The 12,847-nt window shown below is 46.4% G+C and overlaps 1 protein-coding gene and 1 long non-coding RNA gene across 4 annotated transcripts in view; both read left to right on the plus strand.

Annotated features, from left to right (window-relative positions):
- Positions 1–4,026: 4,026 nt before the first annotated feature.
- On the plus strand, positions 4,027–5,463 carry LOC129385231 (uncharacterized). Of its 2 annotated transcripts, XR_008612812.2 has the most exons (3): positions 4,027–4,599; positions 4,715–4,782; positions 4,923–5,463. It is a non-coding gene; the product is annotated as an uncharacterized lncRNA (long non-coding RNA). The 2 variants fall into 2 exon arrangements; XR_008612811.2 differs by having other exon boundaries at positions 4,027–4,782.
- Positions 5,464–8,964: 3,501 nt separating this feature from the next.
- The window catches only part of LOC126533190 (uncharacterized), a 148,984-nt gene continuing 145,101 nt past the window's right edge, over positions 8,965–12,847 (plus strand). The window contains exons 1-2 of one of the 2 annotated variants that reach the window (XM_050180463.3): positions 8,965–9,484; positions 12,270–12,410. In XM_050180463.3, coding sequence (XP_050036420.1) covers positions 9,421–9,484; positions 12,270–12,410 — 205 coding nt within the window. In that variant the 5' untranslated portion in view covers positions 8,965–9,420. The remainder of the gene's footprint in view (positions 9,485–12,269; positions 12,411–12,847) is intronic. The other variant, XM_055071628.2, reaches the window with a different exon arrangement.

Below are 12,847 nucleotides of genomic sequence, written 5' to 3' on the forward strand. Positions count from 1 at the left end.
CCGAGCATCGCAGTCGCGACGCCGTAGCAGTAATCTTCCTCGCGACTGTGCTTGCTGCATACCCGAGTTGTAGCCGCTGACTGTTTGCCGGTTTTATGTTTCACGAGCCAAGCTTCACGCAGCTTCTTGTCCTGCGGCTACTTGTGAATAAGGCTGACACCGGGCTCCGTTGCGTACGTCTGGCACTGCGGCACCGAGCAGTAGCCTACCATGCTGCGCGCCTTCAAAGGCAGCCGCTACCTATTGTAGTGCTTTCAGTCGTTTAAAGGAGACACTCGAAGCGGGAAAATCTCGCCACTAAATGAGGACCGCAGCGTACGAGGGAACTTAAACTCTCGTTTTCCGCTCGCTTCGGCGCTCCCGAACCAGCGGGAGCGCAGCTATGTCCACGTGAAACCTAATAGCACGTCACGCCGACGGTGGCGCCAGCTTTTCCAGTGGTGCAGCTCGAGGCCAGTACACGCTGTTTTTTCTGCGCCAAATAACACAGGGTGCTGCACTTCTGTCAGACTGTAAGGCTTGGCAACCAATATAAATGCGGCATCGTAGAAAATACGGGTTACGTCACAAGTAAAAAAAAATACGAAGTATTAACCATGTTTTAACTAACAATTTTAGCGGCAACATTTCATCTGCAAAATTGAAGGCCGACATTCATATGTTGCCCAACAACAACTTCACAAAAATCGTCGTAGGTACTATGGCCCGCAGTATTTTGGCTGTGGGTAGCCCTGAACGAAAACGAAAATTAAAGTGTCTGAGTGACGCTATCTCCCCACTATATTAGAAAAACGGAAAACGCCACCTGCCTCCCTGCTGCGCGGGCGCCAATGTTATGACAATTACGAGTTCTCTTCATTCTGATCAATAAAGCCTTGTTTTTATTTGGTGCTATACGGACAAACGTGATTATCCGAGCTGCGGTACCACCGAAAGATTGGGAACAGGACAGAGCACGCTTCGCGTCGATTCTTGGCGGCACGATTAAAAAAAAAAAAGAAAGACCGCGATGAAGCCCGTGCCGGCGAAACCTGTTGGTCTGCACTCGCAATGGAGAGGGTTGAGGGATCAACCTCACTGGTCCACTATTTCATATTTCTTTCGCTACTGCCATACTGGACGCCGCCCGCAGTGCCAAAGTACTGTGGGTTGTAGCAACCAAAACGATTTTGTTTAGGAAGCTTTTGTTGAGTTAATAATATGACTTTGAGTCCTCAATTCTGGAATTGAAGTGCTTCCTCTATAAGTACTATTTGAGGGATTATTAAGGATATGGTTATTACTTATCTGCCATATTTTTCACGCTACCGAGTCCTATAATCACAGACACATAACTTCATAGAATGTCGGGAAATATCCTTACAAAATTCACTTTTTCTTTTGTAAAATTCTGTGCAGCTGACACAGACTTGTGTGTGTACTTGTGACATGAAGTCACACAACCACAACAGTTTTCTTAAACGTTCGAGGGTAAGAAGGAAAGCGTGAAACATAACGGCAGGTTTCGCAGCGGCTTCTCGGAGCGAGCGGGAGAGGGGAAGTAAAAGCGAGAACATCGCGGCGCCCGCTACTATATACAGCCTGTCGAGTCATACGCCGCCAAACTCTTCGGCCGCACCGAGATTGAAGACGATCCAGAGAATCCCATTCGCGACTTTTGACGGCCGCACTTATGCAACGTCGCTCTCAACGAACGCTTCGCCGTAAACGCGAGCGCCGGGCGCGCTCGTTGAACGCCCTCTTGCTGCTATGTCTTTGTTCGTCTTCGCTGCGCGTTCTGAACGGAAGACGGACCCAAGAGCCTTAACGCCTTACAACGCCTCACTGTATGTTTAGCGACTCCTGCTCCCAGCATGAACGCACGGCGTGAGCGCACCCTACATGAAACGTTCCGCTAAGGCGAATAGTTTAGCGAACATTTTGCGAATTAAATTTTTTAGCCCGCAAATTCGTGCAATTATTTCGTGGGGTGTTGATAGAGCTGCAGCCGACAATTCTTCGGCGCAACGCATGGGGTACATGAGCTCGGGCTACTGGATACCGGAGCATTCTTTGCCATTTGCGCCCAGTCAAGCCGTCGGAAAGAGGGGCGTCTTCAGGCGTATGACACCCCCCCCCCCCCCCCTACTGGTCCCTTGCACCCGGGGCCCACGGCCCCCCGGCCCCCCCTGTCGCTACGCCACTGGTGTTGACTTCTTTTTAGATCGTTAGGGGCCATTATTGATCGAATTTTCTAAACCTGGAGAGACTCTAAATTGTTTCAGATATTGTGAAAGGTCGGATCGGCTGCGTGTCGCAATCAAGAACAAACGACGTGGAAAATTGAGCATTGGGAACATCTTGCTTCACGACATTGCCCGTTCCCACGTCGCTGATGTGGTTAATACAAAACTGGTAAAGTTCAAGTGGGAAACGCTGCAACATCCCTTTATGCAGCCCAGACCTGTTGCCTTGCGTCTTCTACATTTGGGAAAATTTGAAAAAAAAACTGCTCAAGGGAACCAGATTCGTGTCGGAAGATGACGTGTAGTCATTTACAGATTTTTGAGGCAGCAACCCAAGGAGTTTTATGAGAACGGGAATTACGCGACTCGTTAGTAGGACAAGTGTCTAAACACTCATGGTGACTACTTTTAAATAAAATACCCCGTTTGTCATATATTCGCATTGGCTCACTTTCATTTGACTCGCCCTCGTATATTTTGCAGAACTCCTGCTTTTTATATGTGCTCTCTGTCGCGACTATAATTTCGGAGCAATTACTCACAGTACACGACTGGTGACAGCTGCTCCTGCGCAATACATTCTAACAAAGGACAGCGTCATTGAGATATTCCCCGGGTCGTTGCATATGTACGAATATGTAGACAAGGTTGTGGAATCACAGATATATATATATATATATATATATATATATATATATATATATATATATATATATATATATATATATATATATCCCTCGACTAATTCTATAAGGAGGAGGCCGAGCTGCAAAGTGAGCCCCCCACGAACGAAATTTCTGGCTACGCCACTGCCGCTGCTGTTTATGATGTACATGGTGAGGATGGAGAGGGCGCTAGAAGGAAGTAATATCGGGTTTAATCTCTCATACAAACAGGCAGGTACAGTAATAGAGCAGCAACTCCCAGGTTTATTTTATGCGGACGACATTGTGTTGCTCGCAAACAAGCAAAGTGATTTGCAACGTCTGGCTAATATCTGTGGACAGGAAGGCAACAATTTGGGTTTGAAATTTAGTGTTAGAAAATCAGGTGTTATTGTATTCAATGAAAACCGTGAACAGGCAGTGGAGATACAGGGCCAAGAAATACCTCGGGTGGCGGAATATAGATACCTTGGTATATGGATAAACGAAGGCAACGGATATATGGAAACACAGGAAAAAACCATAACAGTCAAGGGGAAGAGAAATGCAGCCATAATGAAGCACAGAGCGCTATGGGGATACAAGGGGTACGAGGTCCTCCGAGGTATGTGGAAAGGGGTAATGGTTCCAGGACTTACTTTTGGAAATGCGGTTGTTTGCTTTAAATCAGGGGTACAATCAGGACTCGACGGGAACCAAAGGTCAGTGGGTCGCCTCGCATTGGGCGCTCACGGGAAGACTACAAATGAAGCTGTGCAAGGGGATATGGGCTGGACTAGTTTTGAAGTGAGGGAAGCTCGCAGTAAAATTGAGTATGAAGAACGGCTGAGGAATATGGAGGAAAGTGAATGGGCTAGGGAGAGTGTTCAGGTATCTGTACAGGCAAAACATTGATTCACAGTGGAGGAAAATAACTAGGAAGCTTACCAGCAAGTATGCGGCCTGTGGGGTGGGCAACACAGCAACAAAGAAGGTCAAGCGGAAAGTCAGAGAGGCTGAATTAATCTCATGGGTGGCGGCAATGGAAAAGAAACCTGCCATGAGTAACTACTTAAGGGGAAAAAACGAAATTAGGAAAGAAACCATTTATGATAACTCAAAGGGAAGCTCATTACTTTTCGAAGCGAGATCGGGATGCCTTAGAACACGCACCTATAAACCGAGATATAAGAAGGAAGAAGAAGCATGTGCTTGCTGCGGTAAAGCTAGGGAAACGACGGAGCATATTTTATTAGAATGTGAAGACGTCTATCCAGCGGTCGATTTAGGCACCACTGGCCTCCTTGAAGCCCTTGGGTTCAGCGGGAGCAGTGGTAAAGCAAACAGGTCCGTAATAGACATCAGTAAGAGGCGATTGGAGGATTGGTGGAAGAAAAGTAGGGAAACGACAAAAGACGGAGACGTACAAAAGCACAGTTCGCAATAGGGTATCAGAAAATTTGGACGTGGTAGTTCATAGTGGGGTTTTTTTTGTTTTTTCATCGGTTAACCTATATTAGGCAGCATAGTAGCAAGAGCTTGGTGGCGCAAGCCACCGCCCCGTTCCAAAGGGGACGCTCATAACATCCATCCATCCATCCATGCCGACGGCGCGGCGGCATGGCACATGCTTGGAGACGCGAATACATCGGAGAGTGCACGTGTACAATCTGGCGTCAGCTTCGCTCTAAAATGTGTTGACAGCCAGAGGAAACCGCAAGGAAATCAAGGTACGTCTCTGTATATCCTCAAATCAGGTTTGCACAGTGCACGTTGTTTCTTGTAGCATAATACGATCGAGACGCAGCTAAAGCTGCGTTGATGCATGACTGTTTCGTTTTCTAGCATTTGTGAACCACCGAGTTTCGTGGATGACGTCAACAGTTTGCTGACGCCCTTGAAAGTGATGCCCTGTAAGTAGGCTGACTTAATGTATTGTGCATGCAGTTATAATAGCCTTTCGCGCTTATTACTTTTTCAAGCCGGGATTGGAGCTCCATATTCCTTATTCAGTCCTGATATGAGCAGTTTGTTCTTACCTTTTCTTTTTCAGTGCAGCGGCCACCTTCAACAGTGGAAACCGCTGCAGTAGCATACGTCGCCGGTTTTGTCGTGAAAGCGATAGAAGAACAAAGAATGTGCAGCGCCTGCCCAAGACTGAATGATTCGGGACCATCAATATCACCACTGATGGGACTTATTGACCGGAACTAGAGGTGGTTTGGTGTTCCCAAAGCCCGAGTTTGTAGCTGTTCTTGTAAAAGTAAAGAAGGCCATCGACATCGCAGTGCCACGTATTGGCACAAACGATGTGTGCAAGAAGATCACGGCAATGATTTTGCCGCATCTGGAGAGCTGCCCTCTATTTATATGCGAGGCAAGAGAGGACCATGCCTCGGTCACATCCTCAATAGTGGTAAAGAAATTGATAAAGCCTCTCCTATCAAACATTGCCGCTCTTGTTACGGACAGAGTGGCCTATCACAAAAAATTAATCACTAAGCCGCTCAGTCGAAAGGCTTTGCGCGTTTAAACAGCTCGAGCGCGCGCGAGCTGACAACTTTTTATTGTAAATAAATTCCTGCATACACTGACTTTGTTATGCTGGTAATTTTTACCACGAATATAGCCATGATATTCAAGTATACGGACTGAAGTTCAGTGTTTGACGGAAGCCCGTCTGGTCGGGATGAAACATGGTTAAAAGGTAAACAAAAACCCGGGGCACTTCGCCGACCAAATAAAGACTTAAAAGAAAAGAAGACGTTTCGGCTCCCACACGGGAGCCTTGTTCACAGGTAAAAAAAAAGTTTTACCTGTGAACAAGGCTCCCGTGTGGGAGCCGAAACGTCTTCTTTTCTTTTAAGTCTTTATTTGGTCGGCGAAGTGCAAAAAAGTTTTACCTGTGAACAAGGCTCCCGTGTGGGAGCCGAAACGTCTTCTTTTCTTTTAAGTCTTTATTTGGTCGGCGAAGTGCCCCGGGTTTTTGTTTACCTTTTAACCAAGTATACGGACTAATCAGAGCCACTAGGACGTTGCCCTCCGCGGCTGTCGACTCTGGTGAGCAGATTCTCTCGTACAGGAGGAACAGTGATGAGCTCGCCTAAGGAATATAAAATTGACAGCTCAGCGTGCAACACCGCCTGCCCATTTCCTTCATAGTACAATTGCCATTTTCCTTCCAGGCTGTTTTTTTGACCGGTAAAGACATTCTGACCGAGCTAGTACGTCATGCACAAACGTCCATGAATTTACAGGGGAAAAAAATTACTACAGCGTTGCCTCGTGAGACGTGGCACTTCTTTTATAAAGAAGTAATGCCTTTCCATACTTCCATGCTTTCATTGGCCTGCTGCGCCCAAACCCGCAGATATGATTGTTTTTCGGGGAGCACTCATTTCGCATGGCATCATGACTGCCCGCTTCGGGCAACATGCGGCCGCAGCGTCTGGAGCAAATAAATACCTAGCCGCAGGAGGCATTGGTGTTTTGTGTGACTTTGTATTCATCGCGGTTTTCGCCACTCTTCATCACGCAAGACGTCCAAGGCGCCGCAAATCGCCTCGCGCGAAGCCATAGCAGGGGAGGCGAGGGGTCGGGCACGCGCGCCGCGGTGCGGCGAAAGGAGCGGGCACGCCTCTCTCCGCAATTACGCCCTCTCCGTCCGAATGGAACGGCCGGAGCAAGCCCCGCCGTGCGCGCGTGGTCGAGGCCATAGAGTTTCTCACTACATTACCTAGAGGGAAATCTGGCGCTGCTGCGCTGTGGTATGCATGGAAATGCCGGTATGTTGTGGATTCGGATTGGCATCGTTCTCGTAGAGACAGGACACCTTGAAGACGCGCTTGGCAAGTACCGTTCCGTCTGTCACAATCATTCATTTTCTACTAGAACAGCACGTGAAAAGCTGTTTTAGCTTTATTATTACGCGAAAACATGTTTTGTTTAACTATGAGAACTTGTTATTGTGTGTACGACTACATGTTACATAATATGTATCAGCGGGCCGCTAAAGTTGGAGAACAGACGACAAGGTTCGCGCTCGCTTTGAAACAGTTGGTCGTCTGTTCTTGCTTTTCTTCGCTTGGTCATGCATTGTGGGTGAGTAAAGATGTAATATGCGTGAATGGAAACATTTTATGAAGATTTTACATTGAGAACGCGTTATTTGCCTAGCCATATCCACGTTTTAGACGAAGCCTCTTACAACACCAGCCAACACGAGCCTCGCAGACACATATACCGTCATTCCCATGACGGCACGGTGCCCCCTTAAGAAACTCCCATAGACGGTGGCGCCAGATTACCCTCTAGGTGTTATAGTGAGAAACTCTATGGTCGAGGCGGCCGTGACCTAGGTAGAATATTAAGCAGCATAGTAGCAAGAGCTTGGTGGCGCAACCCACCACCCCGTTCCAAAGGGGACGCTCATAACATCCATCCATCTATCCATGAAGACGAGATAAGTGAGAGGGCACGGAGGCCACGACCTACTGAACTCCAGACCTGCACAGATCTCCCTCCTCCAGCACGCCTAGTCTAGTTCGCCCCTTTTGCCGCTAGGGGAAGAACGTACGAGCAGAGTGGCGCTAGTTATAACCTGTTCGCTGTCGTCTGCTTCTGCGATCTGTTCAGCGCTTGTGTTGCCATTTCGGCAGGCACAAAGCGCTTGTATTGGCGGTAAAAAAAATAAATTCACAAATATACAAAAGAAGACATATTTGCGAATGCTTTGCGTTTGAATAGTGAAACTAGAAGAGGATGAGCGGTGCAAGAAATGTAAACAACGAGCATAGGTGGACGCTGCAATGCTAGATCGACGGCATAAATTTCCCTTTCCTAGCCTCCTTAAGAGACTGGAAAAATTGTTTAAGATTCATAGGATAATCTAGCTTTTTTTAGTTGATTACAGACAGCCTAATGTCGTAGATGACATTAGGATTTACTGCTGTGTGCCGTAGTGAAAGGAAGATGATTGGTAAAAGTATAGTAAAAGTATTCACGAGTAAGTCCTCCGCCCGATATGTGCAATAGGCTGATCGATTCTGTTTCAAGGGAAGGTGAGCATATCTTGTTTTTAATATCGTTGGATGTCTAGCTCAGTAGAAAGCTTGCAAAAAATTAAGCGATCCCAGTGCTTTAAAACGTGCTGCAGTGCAGGCCTTAAAAATCGTGTCACGGAACTCTTTTCAAACTGTAAAGCTAGCTAGCTTTTCTGCGTGGAACGGCGGCCGCATAACGGTGGTGCTTAAGATACGTACGCAGTGAAGCTGTGTGGGTAATTCACTTTTTGAACTCGCGACGCATTCACGGACAGCTTTTAAGAGTTAAAATGAGTGGTAATCGTTCTGTCGTCGAACGTTACGGTGGCTTCAAGTTTCTAAAGAACGCAGACGCGAATTTTACAACGTGTACAATGAAACTGTTGTGTACGTTGCGAACTCTATACACAATGTGATTTATAATAATCTGCTTGAAAAAGGCAATAGGAGCGGCTATTTAACGCTATATTAGAGAGCAGCGGACTACACGCTCCGACATTTTTTAGGTTCTGGCAGTCAACTTTTGGAGCCAAGTGACCGATCAAAGCCTTGTGACATCACTGTCACTGTATTAGCAAAAATCATCAACTAGAGAAGCAGTTCGTCACAACACAACAGCTGCCGTACTATAATTACAACGCCGCACAGCCGCCCACCGCGTAGCAGACGAACAGGTTATAAAAGCGCCACCTACGGCCGTCGGTTGAACGAAAGTGGGCGCAAGCTGCTCCCATAGAAGCCGGATATCTGTGCTGGAGTTCCAGTGGGTCGTGACGGAAGCGAGCATCTTCGAGGTACGTTCGATTCGCCTGCACCACTTGAACCAGTTCACGAGGTGCTGCACCCTGCCATTCGTTACAGCGGTGCAGCAATCACGCCTGCAGAACCACGACGTTCGTTTCAAAAGGTGCAGGAAAGGTGCAGGGCTGGTTCATGATTTTGCTGCACCCGCTCCACTGTCGGTGCCGACTTGGTGCAGGCATACAGGTGCGAAGCAGCGACGCAGCAGACGACGCAGCACACCGGCGCGAGCGCCGTAAAAAGCCCGCTTACACACGTGTGATGTGTCTATGCAACTGTAGTGTGTATTTACGCCCCAGAAACCGATCATACCTGCAGTTCAGGACCTCTCAAACTTACGCACTCCATGCACATTAGTCTGACATAGCATAACGTCTACACCGCGTCTGCACCTTTGCATTCGTTTCGAGTGTTTCGCTGGGCCTGTACCTCCGGAATTGAGCTGCGCAGTTTCTGAACTTCTCATGAACCGCCGTGAACTGGTTCACAGCGGTGCAGGCGAATCGAACAGACCGCGTTTACCGGACAACGCGGCAGGAATCAAAGTCGAATGGGTGGATGAATGTTATGAGCATCCCCTTTGGAACGGGGCAGTGGTTTGCGTCACCCAGCTCTTGCTATTATACTGCTTGTCCTACCTATTTACGCTAACCGCACAGCTGAATTAAAGTCTGTCTTAGCAGCTATGTGTAGTAGAAAACCTAATAAATGTACAAAATATATATTAAGGTTACACTTGCGTGCTTTTCAGCGTTGATTGCGTTCACCTACGGTACGTATCTGCCCGTATTTCGCGTTCCGAAGCGCGCAGACGGAGTCTGCGTTGTCGCTTGTTTCGGTTTTCCAGTGACAATTAGTCTTAACTCATTAAGCGATGCTGGCCGCCTCGTTTACGTTTTGCATTGGTCGCAGGCGATCTTCCCGAATGCGACTACAACCACAAGTGCAACAGACACGATAAATATGCCATTTGCCTGGAATGAATTTGCGTATGCGTCAATGGTACTCGCCGAGACTTCGCCAGCAATGTTGTCGAGTGCAACCTGGGTATAAATCGCACAGATTTGCGTGCGCCTCGATCTGGTTACTTGCTCGGATTTGCAGGCTGCGTTTGTTTTCAAGCGTTATCAGCTTTGTTATACGCTAGGAATTCCGCCGGGTCACAAAGCATACTTCTGATACATTTCCCAGAGCCCGAGCTCAAATTTGTGTTTTGATCCCTGGGCTTTCTTGGAAGTGCTTTTTATAAGGTCGGGATGGTTCATACTTACGGCCTGTTCGTTTAGAAGGCGTTTCTGCAAGGGATATAAAAGTTTGACGACTCGCATCCCGCAGCAGTGCCGTGGCACGAGCTGCTTGTTATGGCTTCGCGCGGGCAGTATATCGTTAAGGCTTTCGTACAATGATGAGAGTACGTTGTGTCCTAGCCAGCAGGTGCACCGATCATTATACTTCTTCTGGAGTGACTGAGGGCTAGTACAATAGGCGCTGACTACGCGGGTGGGGGCTCATATGGACTGGCTGGATGCGACATGTCATGCGAAATAGATAAGGAAGGCATGGGCCAGTAAGTTGGCTGGCTAGGTCACCTGACTTCTCTCCACTCGATTTCTTTCTTTGGGTTTGATCTGATGGGCTTTCTTGTTTTTGTGCAGACATCCTGATTGCCAATTCGACTCATTTAGAAGTCGTATATTTATTTTCTTGAACGCATCAGTTTTGCCTTTTCTCTACCTGTTGGTCCCTTCTTGGTCTGTTTATTTCGCTTGCTTTTGACATGAACCTGTTTTAATTTGCAGTACGTATACACTTTCATGAAATATAAAACATAAAACGGTCACTTTAATTTGCCTTTGGTCCGAAGCAAGTTTCTGAAGCGAAATATAGCTTTGCGAGCACTTTTTGATGCGGTGCAAGAAAATCTGGGATTTTGAAACATTCTATGCCCATTACATTGCTTTTGGCATTTCGTGTGTGGTCGCGTTATCAAGGGGCTTTTGTTATCAATGTGATCAGTCGGCCTTGTGAGATGCATAATAAGTGTGACGGAGAAATGAGAGGAAGGAATAGCTGCGAAGCCACGAAACCTGCTGTTAGCGCTCCTTCCATACCATTATCAAGGTGATGCACTGTCTCTTTGGGTTTGCGAATGGCAATGCAGTTGCTTTCAATCAGCTTATTTCAGGGTGCTGCTTTGAGATGTGGGTGGGAGCGCACTCACATAGTATTTTTCATACTTTGTGAGGTTTCTTTACCAGTCGGAAAAAATTGAACGCAAATGATGGGTCGCTGAAAACACTGCTGTTAGATACTTCATTTTGGGGTGCCTACACATGCCCTTTTGACACTTTAAAAATTAGGACAGTACTTCTTGAGTTAGATAATTCATTGCAATTACTGAATTAAACCTCAGTAACGAAAATTTCTGGCGGCTACTCCACTGTATGGGAAACAATATGCACTAGGTTTTCTTTGAGTGATGCAACTGCTCTTTGGTTCATGATAGTTGGGGAGCAGTGTGTAATTCACTTAGTAACCGAAATGAGGCCAATCCGAATTCACTCAAAATCGGAATCAACAGCAGTCATGTGCAGCAGCGCCTATACTCGGATTCACAGAAAGAAAAAGAGATAGAGAGGCTGCAGTTTCGCCGGAAAGGCAAAGCAGTATTAGTGATAGTCAAGTATGTGACAATTACACGAAGGAAGATTACACCACCGAGAGGACTCAGGCTGTGAAATTGAACCAACTCCTGTGAGGTCTTGTATATACATGTACTCATATAACGCCATCACTTCAGCGCTCAATTTTTCGAGGTCTCGAGGTCACACAAAGTTCCTTCAAGTGCAAGAAATATATATATATATATATATATATATATATATGAAGTTTGGAAAGCTGGTCCCCTCCCCCCCCCAAAATAAAAATGAAAACTCTCTGCCTGTGGCTGGTACCGTTAACTAATGATAGGAGAAAAAAACTACAGAACATTGGAAATGACAAGAAATTCATATATTGCTTTTTAGCTAAGCTTCATTCTAATCATTACTCGCATACTGCATACAACTAGTCGCATTCCTTATGTGCGCAGTACTGCACTCTAAAAAAAGTTTACAGCCTTTGGGCTGTATTTTGTCCCCAAACAATAATCGTTATCCGTCTTGCCTGCATTCCCTTTCTTTATAGCTGCGAGCCCAGTACTTCCTAGTCACGAAGGGCTTGTGCGTTATCAGCTTGAGATAGCATTCTCGACACGAAAGCGGGCGCCAAGTATTTAAGAGAGGAAACGCAAGCAAGGCAGATGATGGCTAGGTATCGTTTGGGGACAAGATAAGCCTCAACGTGCGTAAACTTTTTTTTAAAGTGTGATCCAAAGTCACCTTTACATTACTGAAAGAAAACCACATTTCTGGGCTTGTTGCATTTATGCTATCTTTCCAGAGTTGGGTCTTAAAATATTGCATGTTAGCATTGAATCTTATGAACTTAGCAAACCCATCTATCTGTGCACAACAGACTTTTAAACCTATTTTGTAAATTATGCTTAATTTTTCCAGGACATCAGCTGAATGACAGCTGCCATTCAACGTTTGAGTGTGCCAAAGTGGACGACCTATCACGCTGCGATGCTGGTGTCTGTCGTTGCAAGCCAGGCAACCATGAAGTGTCGACTCCTTTGGGTCCCAAGTGTCTTTCAGGTCTGATTTTTTTCTCATCTATTTTTGAGGTTTGCTTGCTTTTTCTGGGGGTGGTAGAATTCGGAAAAGAATGAACATGTGATGTAAGTCACCATCTTCAATTTTGATAAATTACACATTTGATACCCCAGTCAGAAGAACAAATTTAGTGACACTTCAGCAAATGTACTTTGCCTCACTGAGTGTCACTTTGGTGGTGTGGTGCTAGGTGGCAAAACAAAGTGTAATTCAGGATTGGTGACTGTAATATCAGGTTCTTGTGAAAATATTGTTGTGGAAGGATGAAGGAAGAGAGGATGAAGAAGATCGCGGGACGCTGGCTGCTGCATGTTATTGGTGGTCAGCCATCTTAACTGCTCTGACTCATTTTGTATATATTGCCGCGACAAGGTCCCACTCAAGTTGTGCACCCTTCCTATTGGACACTGTGCACGCCG

Source organism: Dermacentor andersoni, chromosome 7, assembly GCF_023375885.2.
Source record: "Dermacentor andersoni chromosome 7, qqDerAnde1_hic_scaffold, whole genome shotgun sequence".
Classification (NCBI taxonomy): Eukaryota; Metazoa; Arthropoda; class Arachnida; order Ixodida; family Ixodidae; genus Dermacentor; species Dermacentor andersoni.